This window comes from Xenopus laevis, chromosome 5L (genome assembly GCF_017654675.1).
Source record: "Xenopus laevis strain J_2021 chromosome 5L, Xenopus_laevis_v10.1, whole genome shotgun sequence".
NCBI classification, from domain to species: Eukaryota; Metazoa; Chordata; class Amphibia; order Anura; family Pipidae; genus Xenopus; species Xenopus laevis.
Window position 1 is genome coordinate 14380954 of NC_054379.1, and position 20658 is coordinate 14401611.

At 37.7% G+C, this 20658-nt stretch overlaps 1 protein-coding gene across 2 annotated transcripts in view; it reads left to right on the top strand.

The window, feature by feature from the left end:
• spata17.L (spermatogenesis associated 17 L homeolog) overlaps nt 1–19039 on the top strand; it is a 104676-nt gene extending 85637 nt beyond the window's left edge. The window contains exon 10 of one of the 2 annotated variants that reach the window (XM_018262605.2): nt 18825–19039. In XM_018262605.2, coding sequence (XP_018118094.1) covers nt 18825–18905 — 81 coding nt within the window. In that variant the 3' untranslated portion in view covers nt 18906–19039. Of the gene's footprint in view, nt 1–18596; nt 18673–18824 lie in introns of those variants that run through there. The other variant, XM_018262606.2, reaches the window with a different exon arrangement.
• The last annotated feature ends 1619 nt before the right edge of the window (nt 19040–20658 follow it).

A 20658-nucleotide genomic window follows, 5' to 3' on the forward strand; every position in this document is an offset into this window, starting at 1 on the left:
GCCCGAGCTTTTGTTATGCTCAACACAATATATTATTATAGGGCACACATATAAATAAGCTCCGCACATTACATTTAGAGAAGCTAAGCATATTGCACAGAACATAAAGCTGAACTTTACCGTCTGCAGCTTTTGGAACAGAGTGGGATGTGGAACCCATCATAGGCTTAATGTGGCACAGCGATGCCTGCAGAAACTTGGGTGGGCCCGTGACTACCTGCCCATTGCACCCGATGATTGAATCTGCTGTCACCAGCATCCTGATAATAATGAACATTCGGCTTAACGACCGTGATTATGATTATGATAATTGATGTGCAAGTGCAGTGTGTGGGGATCATTACAACTGAACTGTATAGCGGGTGAACATGGCACGTGCATGCATCATTATATGCGCTGATTGGAATAAAACTCGCAGCGTCTTCCAATGACTCCATTTCATTGTTTTCTTCTAAAAAAAAGAATACAATTAGCCCTTCAGTCACCAGGGGGTTATTTGAGTTGCACATTTCATTTTTAAAAGGATAACAGTACAAATAGTTTCAATGCTCAGTTACAAACAAAGGGCGCCGCATATTTACTATTCTTTTCATATTTTTATCCACAGATGTTATCTTGTAGGGTGCTTATATTTTTCGAGACTTAACGATACCAATGATCAGGAACATTTACTTGGTCGCCCATGCTCTGTTCCTGCTTTAGAACCTTAATGGTCCTTACTTTTATTCTCCTTGTATTTTATGTACTGTACTAGACATTAAGCCTGTTAAATTAACGGGCGCTAGAACATACGTAGTCAAACATTCGCCAGAGACGGTCCGTGGGGCACATGCGCAGTAGCGCAATCCCCAATTTCCGTGTGTATTGTCCCCATTCATGGAACCCCCTGGAATTACCTCTACCGGGTTGATGTAGCTGCAGGGTTCTGAAGCATCCAATAGGCACACTCAGGGGCCGATTCACCAAGGGTCGAATATCGAGGGTTAATTAAATCTCGATATTCGACTGGGAATTAAAATCCTTCAACTTCGAATATCGAAGTCGAAGGATTTTAGCGCAAATAGTTCGATCGAACGATCAAAGGATTATTCCTTCAATCGAACGATTAAATCCTTCGAATTGTTGGATTCGAAGGATTTAAATCCAACGATCGAAGGAATATCCTTCGATCAAAAAAACTTAGGAAAGCCTATGGGGACCTTCCCCATAGGCTAACATTGAGTTCGGTAGCTTTTAGATGGCGAACTCGGGGGTCGAAGTTTTTTCTTAAAGAGACAGTACTTCGACTATCGAATGGTCGAATAGTCGAACGATTTTTAGTTCGAATCCTTCGATTCGAAGTCGCAGTCGAAGGTCAAAGTAGCCCATTCGATGGTCGAAGTAGCCCAAAAAACACTTCGAAATTCAACATTTTTATACTTCGAATCCTTCACTTGAAGTTAGTGAATTGGTCCCTTAGTGTTGGACTGGGACAGCAGGGGCCCACCCAAAAACATTTCAGTAGGGGCCCACCAATTCATCTTAGACCAAGGGCGCACTCTCAGTACTGTTTTCTTTTTCTCCTTACTCATCCTCTATTCTCCTAGTCCCTCTAAAAAACTATGATAAAGTAGTCTGATAAGTTAGCTCGTTTGGCTGGTAGCCCAAGAGATTAGTGACTGCTGAACATAAAGGAGTGAATAAGTTGAGTGATATAAATCATTATTCATAGATGGAAGCATTGCAAGAGAATCTCGTTTCCCAATCTCTACCCATTTGACCTCTCCAAATCAACACCACATTTCACACAAATAAGGTTTCGCCTGGATCATCTATTCACACGCCTACATCTTGACTGGGCTTCCCCGAGTCAGCGTTCCACTGCTTTGATTTCAAGGGGAGAGATCTCCATTCCAAATATTTTGATTGATGGTTGCCCAGCCCTATAAAAGAGACACACGACATCAGCATTCTTAGCATCTGATTCCTCTGGCCCCGAGGTTACCGGGCTGATGGGCTGATTGTCGCCTCCGTTGGTACAGTCGACATGACCTGCCTGGCAGATGTTTGTTTTAATGATTCTGCTAAGTGAGAAAAATTGGTCTTTGATCTAAAAGGAGTAAACGGGAACAAATCAATCAAACGATCAAATCAAGGCCCAGCCAATTGCATATTAAACGGAGCCTATACTTTTTTTTTTTGTACCCTATCGCCCTGCTCCTTGATTGAACAGTGCTGTGTCAGCCATGTCTTTCCTCTAATGCTCCAAGTAATGCACATAGACAGAGTGACAATCACAGTACAGCCTCCTTTCAGCTGCAATTAATCTTTTCGTTAATGTAGACAAGGGGAAAAAAACGCTCATCAGCTCCTTTTGAAGACGAAGGGACCCTAGTTTTTTTTTTTTTAGTTTTTTTTTTGATGTTTGCATTCTGAGGAAAATTGTCCCCACCAGTTCTGACAAATTGAAACACCAGGCTAATTATGGCGGCTAATGAAGTGTGCGGAATGGTCACAGCTTGTCGTGGAGCAGTTCCTTCAGCAAGGATTAGACTTTCATCAATCACTTTTTTAAACTGATCCAGAATTGCTTCTGCCTTGGTCGCTCTGCAATTTTAATGCTGTTTCTGTAATTGCTTTTTTCCCCAAAGCTTAGGTGGTTTTTTGAAATATTACATTCTCCAAGACACGGGGCCTTGCAAAGTCTGGCTTTTAAGGGGGGAAAAAAATTGTCACTATTGTACCCATCGGCTGATCAAGTGCGAGGGAGCCAGTAAAACTAAAAGATGTGATATATGGCTTTTAATCCTGCTAAAGGTAGCCATAAAGCATATTCATGTGTATGTTTATGAATCATGATTACTTTAGACTGGACGTGTATTGAAGTGGCATGACACATGGTTTCTACGCAAGATGCTTGGATTTCCTAAAGCAACTAAACAAAATGAATTTTTCACTTCTGGGCCTATTGCCCCAGGTTCGATATTCTTCTGTATATCATTCACATACATTTATCACCATTTGCCGGGTTTTTTTCTTTGCAGCAGAAGGCCGTGCTTTTTAATTGTGGGAATTTATTTTAGGCCTCAACAAATCGGGTAATACAAGTGGAGTTTCCTCTGCTCTGATTCTAGTGCAGAAACTGAGCAGGGAAAAAGTTTGCACTGGGAATGTTGAGGGAACAAGACATGACCCGCCTGCTTAATTTCATCGCCTGCTGTTAAAAATGAAACAAGGCAACCTATGGAAATCTGTATTAAAATGCATTATTGGAATAACAATGCATCACAAGCAAAAATTGAACTAGGGTAGCTTGGTTGCACCGGTGTTAGCATTGGTGCCTTGCTGCACTTGGGTCCTAGGAGCACTAACCTGTAACTTAGAATTGTAGGAGTCAGTATAGAAATATCACAGCTACTACACATTAGAGCAGGGGGTCCCCAACTTTTTTTTTTTACCCGTGAGCCACTTTCAAATGTAAAAAGTCCCTGGGGATGCCAAATAAGGGCTGTAATGGCTATTTGGTAGCCCCTTTGTGGACTGGTAGCCTACAGGATGCTGTGTTTAGCAGTACATCTAGTTTTTATACAACCAAAACTTGCCTTCAAGCCTGGAATTCAAACTTCGCTCCTGCTTGGAGGCCACTGGGAGCAACATCCAAGGGGTTGGTGAGCAACATGTTACTTGTGAGCCACTGGTTGGGCATTAGGGCCTTATAACTTTGTGCAATTAGACTGCACATAGATAGCATAGATACAGAACCAAATTTTTAAATCTTTTGAATCTTCCCAGAAGTCTCTTTTGGTATAATATATGAATTTTTCCATTTTACACCAAAGTTATTACAATTTTTGGTTCATCAATTGATACATACAAATTGTAGTGAAGGTTAGCTGACCCTATAGACCCATGGAGATCCAACTGATTGTCTTTGTTGCCAAATGAATGAAGCTCTGTCTGGTGTAGCCACCTGCACGTTGGGCCGAAACAGGCAGATCCGACCTTTGGTCTGGGTGCCAATTATTAGGTTATAACTGCAGGAGTGTAGGGACCTGTAGGGCTAGGACAACTCAACAATGAGATGCTCACCCAGTATAATCCAACCAATATCTTGAGTTTCCTATACACAGGCTGATAAGTTGACATCTCAGTCTAGAGGGGGCAAGTTGAAAACTGTTGTTTTATTATTGATCTCCCCTTGCATGTTCCAGACTTGCTTGCAGGATAGTGTGAGAGTGTAATAGGTTCACTTCATTCTTATTAATGGCTCCCTTTATAAAGGGTTCTACATGATGCAGACTTGTAAATATGGGCATACACCAAATAAAGATTTGCATGTATAAGTGCTGCATGTGTGGCTGATCTCTATATATTTACCTTTGCATTGTTGTGACGCTGAAGGTTTGTGAGCTCTGTACAATTCTTCTTACTGTCACATCATTGTTATTTATATCAGTTCCTGCCCCAGTGAAGTCTCTATCACATTCACACACACACTAGGGTCAGTTTTACCAATTAACCCGCCTGTGTGTTTTTGGAGTGTGGGAGGAAACCCACATAGTCTACTGCTAATATAGAAGGGTGAGTAAGTGAAAGCCATCTGGGATTCGGATAGACAGACAGCACATGGCTAATGTATTAGTGGGCCTGGCTATACTGTGTAGATTGAACTAGTTGTTCTATAACAGTAACAGGAAATCAGTAAATAACTTATATAAAAGCCTGTTTGTTAAAGAGGGAATAGGGAAGTGGGCAGTAATTAGGAGAAAGATCATTTTGAATTTCTATATACCAGTGACTGTCTCCCACAATCGTCAGATTGGCAATACATGCAGAGATATTATCTGCAGCCAACAGAAATTTTCTAACCTGACCGATCGACTGAACAACTGATCGCCATAGCACAAAAATGTCGAGACACTCCACACACAGCCCGAAAATCGTACGAATCGGAGATTGGTACGATCAAATCTTTGAGTCTATGGCCAGCTTTAGCACTGGTATCAAGAATAACAGCTTCCAAACAGTAATTCAAAAAGGAAAACTTCCTCTTGTCTGTTTTATTCTCCATTTTAAATACCTAGCTTAGATCAGTGATCTGTGGCTGGAGTATTGGTCAGGCCATAACATATTACAAGCTCACAGCTACAGTAGGGCTGATTAACAACTACAAAGGGAGTACAAAGGGAATGATGCATTAAGTACAAGTTAGTGGTGTGTATAGGTGCAACATGCTATCAGAACCCTGAAAGTGCCACCTCCACAAGGCATGGTGTGTCCATTAGTGATGTGCGAGTCGAGGAAAAACTCGACCCCCAACCCGCACCTGACTACCCCCTTCCATTTAGCAGCGATACCAGAGTGATCTGCGGGTCGGGCAGGTTTGGCCGGCCACACACATGACTAGTGTCCATGTCCCTGTACTTTGCAACTTGCCCCTTATTCAGCAAGTGGTAATTTGGTGTAAGGTGCATTGATAGAGTTTATCACACCACATTTTTTGTGGGTTTTCAGCAATAGCTTTGAGTAATTTTAAGCATTCAACCCATACCCTAGCCTAGTTCTCCTTCAGTCTTTGTCTCTCCCCCTTTCTCTCCAGTGGACCTGCTCACTATTTGGCAACCTATGGCCAACATGGTCCTAGTGATGCCATGTGTAAGGCAGCCAATCACAGCATTACATTGTTCATCTGGACCTCACCATGTGACTGAAAACAAATTACCATGGGAAAATGACATTATAATATAATCGTTTTACAGAAGTCTTCGATAATGGGTTTAAAAGTAACTCATTGGTAATACCAAGCAAGCATTCAGCTATTTTACATAATCATTGGGTGATCAGAGGTCACTGACTCAAAGAAGTGTGGTTACAGTATGCAGTGTGGCAGCTCCCACTCATTGAAATCATACAAACTGTACAACTCCCTTGACAGATTTACCTTTGAACCCTTTAAAAAGAAAAAGGCTCAGTATGCACTGGATTTATGAGTAAATGTAGATGAATCATGCTTTAGTCTGGGGTTGTACGATCAACCAGAATAAAGATCTTGACTCCCATTACCCCACGAAGGGATGAATATGCATCATTAATAACCAGATAAAGGTTCTTTTAAAGCAGGGCCCCAGAAGGTGTCCGAGGCTACTGGTGGGAAGGGAGAATTATGGTGCACGTTGCTTTCACGAGCTGAAATATTTTCATCTTGCTTCACGGGGCCAGCAATGGTGTCAATGTACTTTGTGTGAAAAGTGCAAAAAAAGCATTAGCAATTGACAGGGCTACTTGAAATAAGTGAAATTAATGGAGCTCTATTCATGTACGACAAGGCCACAGCACCCCTTTCATGCTGCTTACAGACAGAGGAAAGTCAATACTTTTTTATTACTCAAGGCTGACCTACATTCTGCTCTACAAGTGCCAAGCCCACTAATTGCTTTCAGTTGTGAGAAAAGTTTGCCCCAAAGAAGCATGGGGCAGATCAATCAATCTTTTTTAGGGTTGCTCAGCGAGCTCTCAGAGGTTGGAATAAAACCCACGCTGGGGGTCGGAAAATATTGTGCTCGGCAGAAATGTCACCGAGCAGCATTAATGTATTTAACCTGTTCCCTAGCAAAGAGTTAAAGGATGCTTTTCTCTCTGATAGCTAAACAGCTCAGCAGTTTTTTCCCAAGGGTTGGCGACTGACTCAACTTTAAACATGATTTCCATTTACATTGGTTAGACCGGAGAGCGGTGAATCAATATGCGGTGCCAGGGAGGGGTCACACTTTTAACAACAGTATGACCAAATGAAAGAATATGATAGGATTCCCTGGATAACAGCAAAAGTATTTTCATTGAAATGTTGGAAAATGTACAGTAAGTGTGCGGTTAACCAGCGCCACATGCATCTCTATAATCACATTTTGGGCTTGGTTCTATTTATCTATCTATTTAATATCTATCTCTTTAATATCTATTTATCATCTATCTATCTATCATGTATCTATCTACTTATCTATCTATGTATTTATTATCTATTATTTATCAATCTATCCTCTATCTATCTAGAGTACTTGGCATGTTGTATAAAGAAAATTGGCGAGCACTCAACTTTATTTCAAATACATTAAAACCATGGCATCCTGACGCGTTTCGTATCTAAACGATACGTAATCATAGGCCTATGATCACGTCTCATGCCTATGATTACGTATCGTTTAGATACGAAACGCGTCGGGATGCCATGGTTTTAATGTATTTGAAATAAAGTTGAATTTTACCTACTACAAGAGGCTTCCGGAGTGCTCGCCAATTTTCTTTATACTTCTAAGCACAAACACCCTTACCTACGGGTTCGGGGCGATGCACCCGGACCACTTGAGACGTCGGGTGAGTGTCATTCCCTTTTTCCAATAGTGGTTTTACATTGTACTCCACATTCAAGTGTTAGACCTGGGGTTTTTACACCCAGGTCACTTTTGTTACAGGGTGAGAAAGATTTTGTTACTCATCCGACGAATATATATTCATTAAATATTCTATTTTAGGACTGTGCAGCTTTAAATTCCCTTATCTACTTGGCATGTTGGCTTTTCGGAGGAACTCCTATCTGTCCATCGTCTATCTATCTATCTATCATCTATCTATCTATCATCTATCTATCATCTATCTATCATCTATCTATCTATCATCTATCTATCATCTATCTATCTATCTATCTATCATCTATCTATCTATCATCTATCTATCTATCTATCATCTATCGCTATCTATCATCTATCAACTATTTATTATCTACACCTTAGGCTCACGTGGGAGGCAGGATGGAGCTTATCTAAGTGGTCCCTACTATGTTAGGAGAACAAGAACATAACCAATTCATTTTAGACATTCCAAGCCAAGACTTCCGTCAAAAGTCAAAAACATTGATTTGCTAAAGGTGCTTAAATGAACTTATACAGCCCCTAACTGTGTGTTAATTTAAAAGTTATATATTGTTAACCAATGGTTATTCAAGCATGTGCCGAGTTTGTACTTCAACTGGAGGGAGGGGTGTACCTTTATGTCCCTATACTGCTATTTATACATCAGTAGTGTCTGTAATTCTTTATTTATACAGCTATTTATTTACAGATTTAGTGGAACGGTTTTGGCAGAGACAGTGTGTGCATAATGCCATTCTTACTTGATTTTAAATGAAGTGTTGAAGCCATTGTTCTCAGATATGTGCCACCAAAGAGCATTTGGGATCTAATGAGCCTGACGTCCCCTGTGGTGCGCTGCACAATGTAACATTTGTCTGTTCATTCCATTTGTTAGCAGGGGAAAGTCTCCATTTCCATCAGCAATAGAATGGTAACTAATGGTTTAGTACAGTCAGTATTAACCTCAAACCATAATACGTCTCCCTAAAATAAACCCTTCTTGCTCCCTTGCTACATAGGGTTCCAAAGGCTATTCTTTTTATTCAAGTTGTAAAAAAAGAACCATTTATTCATTGTCTCCGTCCCTAATATATTCTATATCTGTTCTTACGAACAGTAATAAGAGAGCAGCTACGGGGACCTAGTGCTTGTTAAAGAGAATCTGAAAAAAGGTCTCAGACAGGAATGAGTCGGATTCATCGAGGGAACATTGTCTTTGTTGGCGGATTATGTCTATGAAATGATATGGCTCCTCAAGGACCTGAACTTAGGGAGTCATATAAATAAATAAATAAATAAATAAATAAATATATATATATATATATATATATATATATATATACACACACACACACACACACACAGGTATAGGATCACTTATCCGGAAACCTGATGTCCAGAAAGCTCCGAATTACGGAATGGCAGTCTCCCGTATTTCCTTTTTCTCTGTAATAATAAAACAGTAGCTTGTACTTGATCCCAACTAAGATATAATTGATCCTTATTGGAAGCAAAACCAGCCTATTGGGTTTATTTAATGTTTAAATGAATTTCTAGTAGACTTAAGGCATGAAGGCCCAAATTACGGAAAGATCCGTTATCCGGAAAACTCCTGGTCCCGAGCATTCTGGATAACAGGTCCCATACCTCTATATATATATATATATATATATATATATATATATATATATATATATATATATATATATATATATATATATATATAATATCAAAACAGGGGGGTTGTGGGAGCACTCTAAAGTATATATATAAGTATAATAAATGCTATTGCATATGTACCCAAAACAGGGGTTATTTTGTTACAAAGTTATGATCATAAAATTGATAAGCCACCATACCACGTCAAGGTAAACCCCGAATGGCGGTCCCTAACTTGTTTTATTTTTTATGTGCATTTTAGCATTACCTGTAATCAATGTCCGTTGAACGCTGTTTTTTCACTGAGGGCTAAATCCTCCCCAGCCAGCAATCAGGCTTTTAAAGGAGAGATATTCCCAAAACAAACGCCCAATTTTAAAAGCATAGGATCACCACTAGTTTAAAGGGGGGGTATGGGGTGCTACAACCACTGAAGCTATGCCACAGCTCCTAGCCCTCAGTGAAAAAACAGCGTTCAACGGACATTGATTACAGGTAATGCTAAAATGCACATAAAAAATAAAACAAGTTAGGGACCGCCATTCGGGGTTTACCTTGACGTGGTATGGTGGCTTATCAATTTTATGATCATAACTTTGTAACAAAATAACCCCTGTTTTGGGTACATATGCAATAGCATTTATTATACTTATATATATATATATACTTTAAAGCCTTTAGAGTGCTCCCACAACCCCCCTGTTTTGATATTATATATATATATATATATATATATATATATATATATATATATATATATTCATATAACTTGGAACTAAAACAAATATATAAAAACAAAAATAAATATTTTGGAACATTAGCCTCAGCATGTCACCACTTGGGTGAAGAAAAAGTATCCTCCATCCTTTATTAATTTTGATAAAACTATTCTGATAGATTTTATATATTTGTCCTGACTTTTTAAAAAAACATATATAAAATTGAAATAATTCAGTATCTTAATATATGAAAGGATAAAATCATTTCCTAGATAATTCTTTCTCTTCAAATATTCTTTTATCTTCAAAGCACCCCTAAAAATGTCAAATATATTGCCATTTTTTTCCCCAAGCAAACAAGCTCTGAGAAACTGCCTCCAACTTCCATGTAAATCTCGGCTTGGAGTGTATATCTGGCCTTCTCATCAACATATGCTCTGACACATAATTACCAGCTGTTTAATGCTATAAATTGTAGGCAGAATCATTCTCCTGGGTGGCCGTAATGTGAGGACTACATTTAGAGAATGCCATAAGGCCCTTGGTTTCTATGGCAACGGGGGCAGTTGCACAAGCAGTATCCAGTCTAAGTAAAAATATTGAGATTCTTTTGCAGCACCTAGAGAATGAGGTCAAGACTTCTGTTCCAGTACCTGCATTTATCATTAGTGCACCAAGGGCATCGCGGAACCTGCAGTTCAAGTTTACATTTGTAACTTAAAGTGTCAAACTTTAGCCGTCCCAACAAAAGTGCTTCCCTCACTTAACACTTTACTATGAAGGGCATGCTGGGATCTGTAGTCCTGCACCAGTTTGAATGCTGAAGAATGTCTGGGTGTAGTTTACAATGTCCTTTGTGAAGTTTCAAACTTTCTCTTTCCCGTTCTTTTGTTCCATCGGCATCCATTACGGTGTTAATTTACATGGAGAGATGTCGAATAAATTCAATCCAATGGTATAAATTAACATTTTTCTCTAACCAGAGTATTCTCTCAATTCCCATTTCAGGTGATTGGAGTTGTTTTTTTACGTGTAACAAGGGATTGTGTCAGATTCAAAAAGTTTGAATGTGTTTACCAGCCATCAGCTTGTATTCACCAGGGGGCCTTGAATCCACATTTTATATCCTGGAAAATGTCAGTTTCTTCTTTCTGGAAGGAACTATCCTCAATGAAACTCATGAAATTGTGTTCATGTACATGTAAATAAACACTCCATGGGTTAAGTCTTATGTAGGTTCTTGTCTTACACAAGTCAGAAGGATTTTTTTGGGGGCCTATATAATTACAGGTATGGGATGTGTTATCCAGAAAGCTCCAAAGAGAGTAGGGGGACTGTCTCCCATAGACTCCATTTTATCCAAATAATCCACATTCTTAAAGGAAAACTTTACCCCCCAAACAATGTAGGTCTCTATAAAAAGATATTGCATAAAACAACTCATGTGTAAAACCCTGCTTCATGTAAATAAACCATTTTCATAATAATATACTTTTCTAGTAGTATGTGCCATTGGGTAATTATAAATAGAAAATTGCCATTTTAAAAAATAAGGGCCGCCCCGTGGGATCGTAGGATTCACTGTGCACACAAACATACCAACAAACCATACATGTTAGGTCACACAAGCCAATTAACAGACAGAGTTGTGTCTTTTGCTTCCACACGTCTTCCTGTTACAGTTAGAGCTGCAGTATTTCTGGTCAAGTGATCTCTGAGGCAGCACACAGACCATCACAAAATGGTGGCTCAAGGCAAGAGATGTAAAAGGGCAATATTTACTTTAATATATATTCCAGTTTGGTAAGATTCTTTAATATGCCACTTAATATGATATAAACTATCTGTTGCTTAAGTGTTTATTTTGGGGGTATAGTTTTCCTTTAAAATAATTCCCTTTTTCACTGTAATAATAAAGCAGTAGCTTGTACTTGATCCCAACTAAGATATAATTAATCCTTATTGGAAGCATAACCAGCCTATTGGGTTTATTTCATGTTTACATGATTTTCTAGCACAGGTAATGGATTCATTATCCAGAAACCCAATATCCGAATTACAGAAAGGCTGTCTCCCATAGATATTTTATCCAAATAATCAAAATTTTTAAAAAAGGTGGAAGGCAGGGAGTTTATGGCATCTGTGACCTCCGATACCAGTATTAAAAGGGAGCTAATATACAGGTATAGGATCTGTTATCTGGAAACCTGTTATCCAGAAAGCTCTGATTACGGGAAGGTAATCTCCCATAGACTCTATTTTATCCAAATAATCCAAATTTTCAAAAATAATTTTCTGTTTTTTTTGTAATAATAAAACAGTAACTTGTATTTGATCCCAACTAAGATATAATTAAATCCTAACAGAAAGCAAAACCAGCCAATTTGGTTTATTTAATGTTTCTATGATTTTCTAGTAGAATTATGGTATGAAGATCCAAATTACAGCAAGAGTCCATATCTAGAAAACCCCTGGTCCCAAGCATTCTGGATAACAGGTCCCATACCTGTATTATTGTTATGATTATTTATATAGGTAGTCTGCCCCCATTGTTAAATTATGTATTTCATATTGCTTTACCTTACTGGGGTAATAGCTATTAACTGTAAACCCGTTACCCATTATTCTCCAAAAACTGGCAATGGCATTACCAATAGTCTATTACTTAAAAATAATTATTTACTAAAAGCACTTTGAATAAAGTTTTCAAAATTGAAATTCATATATTTTTCTATTTTTTTTTTACTCATCTGAAAAAATTCAAAATCTTCATTGTATCTTATTTATGAAAACCTGATTGTGTAAAAATGTGAAAAGAAAAAACAGCTTGAACACAGTAAAATCAGAATCTACCCTTCATTTTTAATGAGTTTCCAAAATCTTTCATGATTTGTAAAAATAGATTACATTTTTAAATACACCACCCATGACGTCCACAGACAGCCATGACATGACAGCTTTCAGCTGCCGACTTTTTCTGTTGAAAAATGTTATTTGCGCTTAATATATTTTGAAAATTTGAGTTTTCCAACTCAGACTCAAAGATAGTCACAATTTATTAACACCAAAAGACTCAAATTGCAAAATTCACATTCTTGAAAAATGTTAATTGTCTTTTTCTAGTGTTTTTATCAGCGCTGAAAGCAGTAGTTAAGTACCGGTATAGGATCCCTTATCCAGAAACCCGATATCCATAAAGCTCCGAATTACGGAATGGTCTCCCATAGACTCCATTTTATCCAAATAATCCGAATTTTTAAAAATGATTTCTTTTTTCTCTGTAATAATAAAATAGTAGCTTGTACTTGATCCCAACTAAGATATAATTAATCTTTATTGGAAGCAAAACCAGCCTATTGGGTTTATTTAATGTTTAAATTAATTTCTAGTAGACTTAAGGCATGAAGACCCAAGTTATGGAAAGATCCGTTATCCGGAAAACCCCAGGTACCGAGCATTCTGGATAACAGGTCCCATACCTGTAGAATATTTTGTAGGCCTATGGGAAATTTGTATTTCACGAGACTAACAACAATAGTAAATGCTAAAATACCAAAATACTGGGTGAAGATAAAAAGTCTAAAATCTGAGAACATTTTTTAATAAATCTGACCCTAAAATTGCATTCGAAAGAGGTAATCTCATTTAACTAACCCAGCATAAATCTTTGGTGATAGAAAAATGAATATGCAACAGGAAACTAAATAAACAAAATATGCAATCCATGGGTAGGTGGCCACATTAAAGGAAAAGCGAAGGTTAAAATGAAGTAAGCTTTATCAGAAAGGTCTATATAAATACACCAGTAAACCCTCAAAGTAATGCTGATCTGAGTCCCCTGTCAAAAGAAACATCACATTTCTTTCCTTCTTTTGTGTACTCATGGGCTTCTGTATCAGACTTCCTGTTTTCAGCTTAAACCTCCAGGGCTAGGGCTTGAGCATGCTCAGTTTGCTCCTCTCTCCCCTACCCTTCTGCCTCCTCTCTCCTCCCCTCTGGCTATAGTCTCCTTCCCACCCTGCTGTAATCAGAGCTATAAGTGAGCAGGGAGAGACACAGGCAGGAAGTGATGTCACACCAAACTAAAATGGCCGCTGCTATCCTAAACAAACAGAGAGAGATTCTACAGCTGTTTACTCAGGTATGGTAAAGCATTCTACAGAATAAATATAGTATTCTAGCGTGCACTATTATGGCTAATCTATCAGTAATAAACTGCCTCTGTAGTTTTCCTTCTTTTTTTTTAAATGGAGGACCCACCTGACCTGAGGTTTTAGGAGGGGAATAGGTAGGTAACTAACTAAGCTGAATAAATCCATGCTGATGACAAAATCATATATATAACGTTAAAATGTTTTAGTAGCCTTGTGGTGTTCCCCACTAATGATAAACCCCTTATACAGAAAATCCCAGATCCAGAGCCTTCTGCAGGACAGACCCATTGGCTGTAATAGGTTTTCTATGAATGTTTACAGTGCTAGCACCTTATATTAATGCCTGTAACATACACACGTATCCTGAAGCGGTTGGTAACAGAAATTTGCATCACTTCAAAGGTTTATGAATAAATGTATTATCCCGGAGCTTGTACAGAAATAATTCCACAGCCGCATGCCTTTTTCATGTGTCCCTTTTTAAGGGCCATATCATTTACAAGGTGAGATAGGAGTCGTATTACATAATCTACTAAAATTTATGAGAGTAAGAAATATCACTTTATGTTTCTGGGCATTAATTAGTTGAAATTACTGGAAACAATCAGGAAATTGATGTCAGTTGCTCCTGTTGCCAGAGAAACCGGACAGATTAGGACCTTCCCTATGATAATGATTCTAATTATCATTCAATACCAATAGGTTTGGATACATGCGTTAACCCTCACATGGCAGAATAGTGCTGGGAAGAACCTCAGTTTTTTGGAAAAACTGGATCACTATACAGCAGCAACAACAACAAATAATGTTTACCCTTTGTCTGGCATTTAATTGGTTTGCCCATTTGCCTGATAATTTAATTGCTATGTGTAATATAAGGCTAAACGGTATAAGAGTGCAATTTACACCTTCACAAGTAGAGGGGCCTTTTTTAATGGAAAATATGTGTATAAATTATAAATATGTGTCATGACCGTTTCTGGAACTCATTGTTATTGTATAATTGGTATGGTATTATGTAACCTATACATATATTATGTAAAGCATTATATGCGTCCTACTCAACACACGTAATATAAAGATATTAGAAGAATATTTCTGTGGTCATATAAACATACAAGGCTGCAGGCTGAGATATACAGGAGACTCTGAGTATCACTTGTGTATTATAAGGGATAATGTACCCCTACTGTAAATGATAAGGACAGTGTCGGACTGGCCCACCGGGATACCTGGAAAAGTCCCGGTGGGCCAAGGTGTCAGTGGGCCCTTATACTGCTAGACATTTGGCCTATTTAATGGCCATTCCCTATTTCTTTGAGAACAAAGTGGCTAAATAGATGGAATAACAGATTATAGTATATAAAGAAAAGAGAATAGAGGTTGAGTGAGGAGAGTAATAATACTTCTAAGAGTGGTCCCCTGGTCTAAGATTAATTGGTGGGCCCCTAGTCAAAGGTTTTTGGGTGGGCCCCTGGTGTCCCAGTCCGGCACTGGATAAGGATATTAGAAGTCACTGAGGGGTTCTGTGACCATATAAAGGCACAAGGCTGCAGGCTGAGTTATACAGGGAATTCTGAGTATCACTCATGTAGGGATAATTTACCCTTTACTGTAATTTATAAGGATGTTAGAAGTCACTGAGTGGTTGTTCTGTGACCATATAAAGGCACAAGGCTGCAGGCAGAGTTATACAGGGAACTCTGAGTATCACTCATGTATTATAAGGGATAATGTACCCCCTACTGTAAATGATAAGGATATTAGAAGTCACTGAGGGGTTGTTCTGTGACCATATAAAGGCACAAGGCTGCAGGCTGAGTTATACAGGGAACTCTGAGTATCACTCATGTATTATAAGGGATAATGTACCCCCTACTGTAAATGATAAGGATATTAGAAGTCACTGAGCGGTTCTGTGACCATATAAAGGCACAAGGCTGCAGGCTGAGTTATACAAGAAAGTCTGAGTATCATTTATTTATTATAAAGGAAAATGTACCCCGCACTGTTAATGATAAGTAGGGATGCACCGCATCTAGGATTCTGCCTTTTTTCAGTAGGATTCGGATTCAGTGAATCCTTCTGCCAGGCCAAACCGAATCTGAATCCTAATTTGCATATGCAAATCACGGACGGGGCGAAATCATGTGACTTTTTGTCACAAAACAAGGAAGTAAAAAAAAAATTCCCCTTCCCATCCCTAGTTTGCATATTCAAATTAGTATTTGGTTCGGTATTCACACTAATCTTTCGCGAAGGATTCGGGGGTTTTGCCGAATCAAAAATAGTGGATTTGGTGCATCCCTAATGGTAAGAATATTAGAATACACTGGTAAGTTGACCTATTCTACTAAGATATATTGAAACTGCTTATTAATTAGGGCATTGCTGGGCCCCCTACATTCCTGTTCCCCCCTGCGACCATAGGGTCTGCTTCCACTGTAATTACACCCCATTGTTTTCCAAACTATGAAGTTTTCAGGGATGAATATTTTTTAAAAAATGCAGGCTGGGTTGTAACACATTGGCTACTTGTTCAGCATATACTATTCATCTACTGTATGTGAAATTACATTTTGTATTTAAAAAAAATTCTCTTTATTCTTTTGCCACCAGACCACTTCTTCACCCAAGCTACCTGCTCTTTCATGCCTTCTCCATTCCACGAGCCTTCCTATTCTTTAATACTATTAAAATCAAAGGGTTTCCACAACACAACTAAAAACTATTAACTTTCCAATTTTTTCCTCTAAATCATGGTATAGAGCTAAAAATTGTGTATTTTAGTAATTACTCTAAACCACAATTTTTTTTAAATCTATTAAACAAAAAACACGTAAAACACAAATACAAAAGTTTGCCATCTAAAAGCTGTCATGGTCTTATCGAGTCAATAGGATTTGTCCTTTTCCAGTTGTAAAATCTTTATTGAAATCAAACTTTTGGAGGTGTTTCAGGGTTTTTTAATTTGTATTTGCAAGAAAGAATTGCAAAGTTTGAGGTTTTCATATTAGCATTCAAATTAGTTTTGTATTTTTATTCATTTTTGCATTTTAGATTAGGCAGTTTTAATAAATTACTTTGCATTTGTGGTTTTAGAGACAATTTTTTCATGGTTTCTAAAACCACTAAAATCAGAATGTTGATGAATGGGCCTCCAGATCAGATTTTGTTTGAATATTGTGATTTCGCAGATTCAACTGTTTAAATAGTTTGTTTGCTAACAAAAAAAGAAAATCCTTTGTTGATTTTAGTGTTTAAATGTAGTTTTCTTTCTTTTTCAACCATTTTGAATTATTTTTAAACATTTTCAGCTGGTGAAAAACAATGTTTCTTTTGGGCGTCTGTATGTCTTTTTTGGAAACTACATTTAAGAATCATCACAATCTGTCATCTTGTTAAATAAGAATGGTATAAATGAAAGTAATCCCATTAATGTCATAGTAATTTTGAATCATTAATTTGCTGCAAATTCTATTTTTATATTTAAAAAGTATTAGTTTTGCTTTCTGTTGGTATCTACCGTGCTTTATAAACGGACCCTTCAATTTCACCAAAAAATTTCAAGGTGCATCAGAATCAAATTGAATTATTTTGGACAGTTTATATAAACTTCTTCAAATGGCAGTTTTTGCCAGCCAAGTTTCTGAAGTTCATAGAATAACAACGAAATACTAAAAAGTAGTAAAAGGCAAGAAATGCATTTTTGCAAAATGTTCCGAAAATCAAATGTCTCTTTTGGCCATGCTTTTGCTTTAATGCATTCTTTTTATTTTCATCCATATTTCTGTCTCTCTAATTAGGTGAATTCATTGAACCGAGCCTGTGGTAAAATAACATTAAATGCTTAGAGAAACAGAAGGCCTGCCAATCTAAATTAATCTTTCATTGAGTGGCACTGAATATTTACTTATTGTCATATTGAGTTTGGGTTGACGCCGTACCTGGGCTCCCTTCCAACTCAAAATGCCATTCACTTCAAAGACTCCTAAAATGTCCCAAGGAACTCATTTTGGCAGTGAGCTATTTCTGTTTGTCATGGCTTTCTAATAGCAAAGGCATTCATTTATGGCATATGAAATCTTCCTCTGCATTCAGAATGGCCATTTTCAGATTTATCTTAATAGCTAAAAAGCTATAGCAATTTTGTTCTTGACCCTTTTCCAAAAGCCAAATTGGTAAACAGAATGGCTGAAGCATACTTTATTTACTGCAGTTGAGGGGGTTGTTTATAAAACTGTGCGTTTCATATTATTTTAAAAGAAACCGGGGTAAAAGATTACATATTTATAAAGCTGTGGTGGTGGACTTCCCCATTGATATACATTTTGTAAATAATGGCTGATCCATTGCCACTTTTATTTGGGGTACAGTGTGGAAAGTTTGTATTTCTGCTTCACTTTATTACCCAGCTTTATAAATATTGCCCTAGTCCTCAGGCCCCCAGTCTTTACACTTTTCCATGTTGACTTGAGCGCTAGTCAGGTGGTTTCCATTTTAGAATGCTTTTGCCCATGTTCTTGGACAACTAAAAAAGTGTTGCTTCCTGTTCAAATAAAGTGTGCCGTTACCGGTTAAGATTGAGGCATCATTTTCTTGGATTCTGCAATTGATATATTTACCTTTCTTTCGTTTAGTTTAGAAATTGCCTCTAATTTTTTTCTTATGTTTTTTAGGACTTTCACACAGTCTTCACACTTGAGTGCTAGTCAGGTGGTTTCCATTTTAGAATGCTTTTGCCCATGTTCTTGGACAACTAAAAAAGTGTTGCTTCCTGTTCAAATAAAGTGTGCGTTACTGGTTAAGATTGAGGCATCATTTTCTTGGATTCTGCAATTGATATATTTACCTTTCTTTAGTTTAGTTTAGAAAATGGCTCTAATTTTTTTCTTATGTTTTTTTAGGACTTTCACACAGTCTTCACACCTGTTCCCCTTTTTGATAAATGCGGAAGAATGTACTCGAAAGCGGGCGGAATAGTGTAACTCTGCTGCACCCAAGATGCAACTGCGAATTGAACCAAAAGTTTTAATGTTTGAATCTAAAAGCCATTCCTCAAAAAAATTATTATGGAAGGTTATGGTACATATTAATAATAAAGAAAAAGATTGAACTGAAATTCTAGTTTTTTACTTTCATAATTTGCCTTTTTTCTTTCTTCCTCTCACCGTTATATTTATTTATATTTATTGTTCACAGAAAATTCATTTACAACTGTAATGTATATTTCAGCATTGTAAGGAGGCGTAGGGCATTTTAAGGTATAATGTAAGTTGGGTGTTTCTAGGGTTGTACTTAAATTATGCCTGGTTTTGAGTAGAAGGCCCAAGGAGCATACCCGCCAAGATGAGTGTTTCCCTGAGGTAAAAGATAGCAGTAGCGCTAAACCCCCCCCCCCCCATGCTGTTTAGGATTGTATAGGCATCGCTGATTGATGACGTGTCATATTCATTCCTACTTGAATGTTGGCTGCCATATTGCTTCTTTATAGAAAGACATGGAGCAAAAGCATGGATTCATAAACAGAAAGGTTAATGTTATATGTCAGCCTTTTGAGAATATTGTAGTCAAACCAACATGCTTGTGACACTTGTGCATTATGCATTTAAAAACTGATTGCTTCTTTCTATAGCATTAGTAGGACTCAACATTGCATATCACATAGTACAGTTGGAGGAATTTGTTCCTAAATTTCACAAGAGAACACAGGAACAAATTTTAAATAGGGTCATCGAGGAAGGCCCCAACATGTGAGATTTGTCAGTAAAAGGGAGGGTGATTGATTAGCAATGTCCTCTGTAGAGACAGAAATTAAAGATCTGTTGTTAGAAGGACTATTTGTGTTTCAGGTTGCAAGAATCACCTGGTGCTATATTGATTGATTGATTGATTTGATTGATTGAGAGGAAATGGCATTTGTACTACATGACCTCAGACATGGGGAGAAATAATTAGTGCAAGAATCAGACTTACTTTTCTTCTAGCTGAGTGGCCCCTTAGGAATGATGGGTCCTCATAATTATGGAAGCACTAAAATAGAAGATAGCTAAGAGTTTGACTCCCATTATGATATTAGCAGCCTTCAGTTTAATTCAATTCTTTATGGTTTATATACCTCTAGAATAGAACAAATATTTTTATAGAACTAAGACTAAAGTGTAAAAATGTGCCTATTGGTGCAGGGGAACCCTGGAGGTACCACCACCACCACCACAGGCTGTAGCTCCAGGTTTCCTTCAGTCCATCAATTGCTGCAGTTCTGTTGTACCAAAAGAATAGGGAGTAAATGCCACTTGAACGCCGAACATGGAAATGACGCCCATAAACACCAGAAATTATGCCAGGTAGACTTTGGAAATATTAGGCGCATGTCAAACTTGAGATGAAGCACAGTTAAACAGAATTCCAGCATCATTGTGATAGCAAGAGGCTATGCTCTTGACAATCGTGCTGCACCTACTGCAATTCCATCTTGATTTGCCAAAATAACACTTAAAAGGGGTAGATTTATCAAAATATGCGTGTAGATCTTAATAAATAAAAACTCACCCACGTTCTATTCACTCCTATGGGATTTTTAGAACCGTATTTATCAATTTGTGAGTTCTAACATTCACCCATTGATAAATACTGTTCTAAAAATCCCATAGGAATGAATAGACCATGGGTGGGTTTTTATTTATTAAGCTCTAAACTCACATTTTGATAAATCTGCCCCTTAAAGGAAAACTATACTCC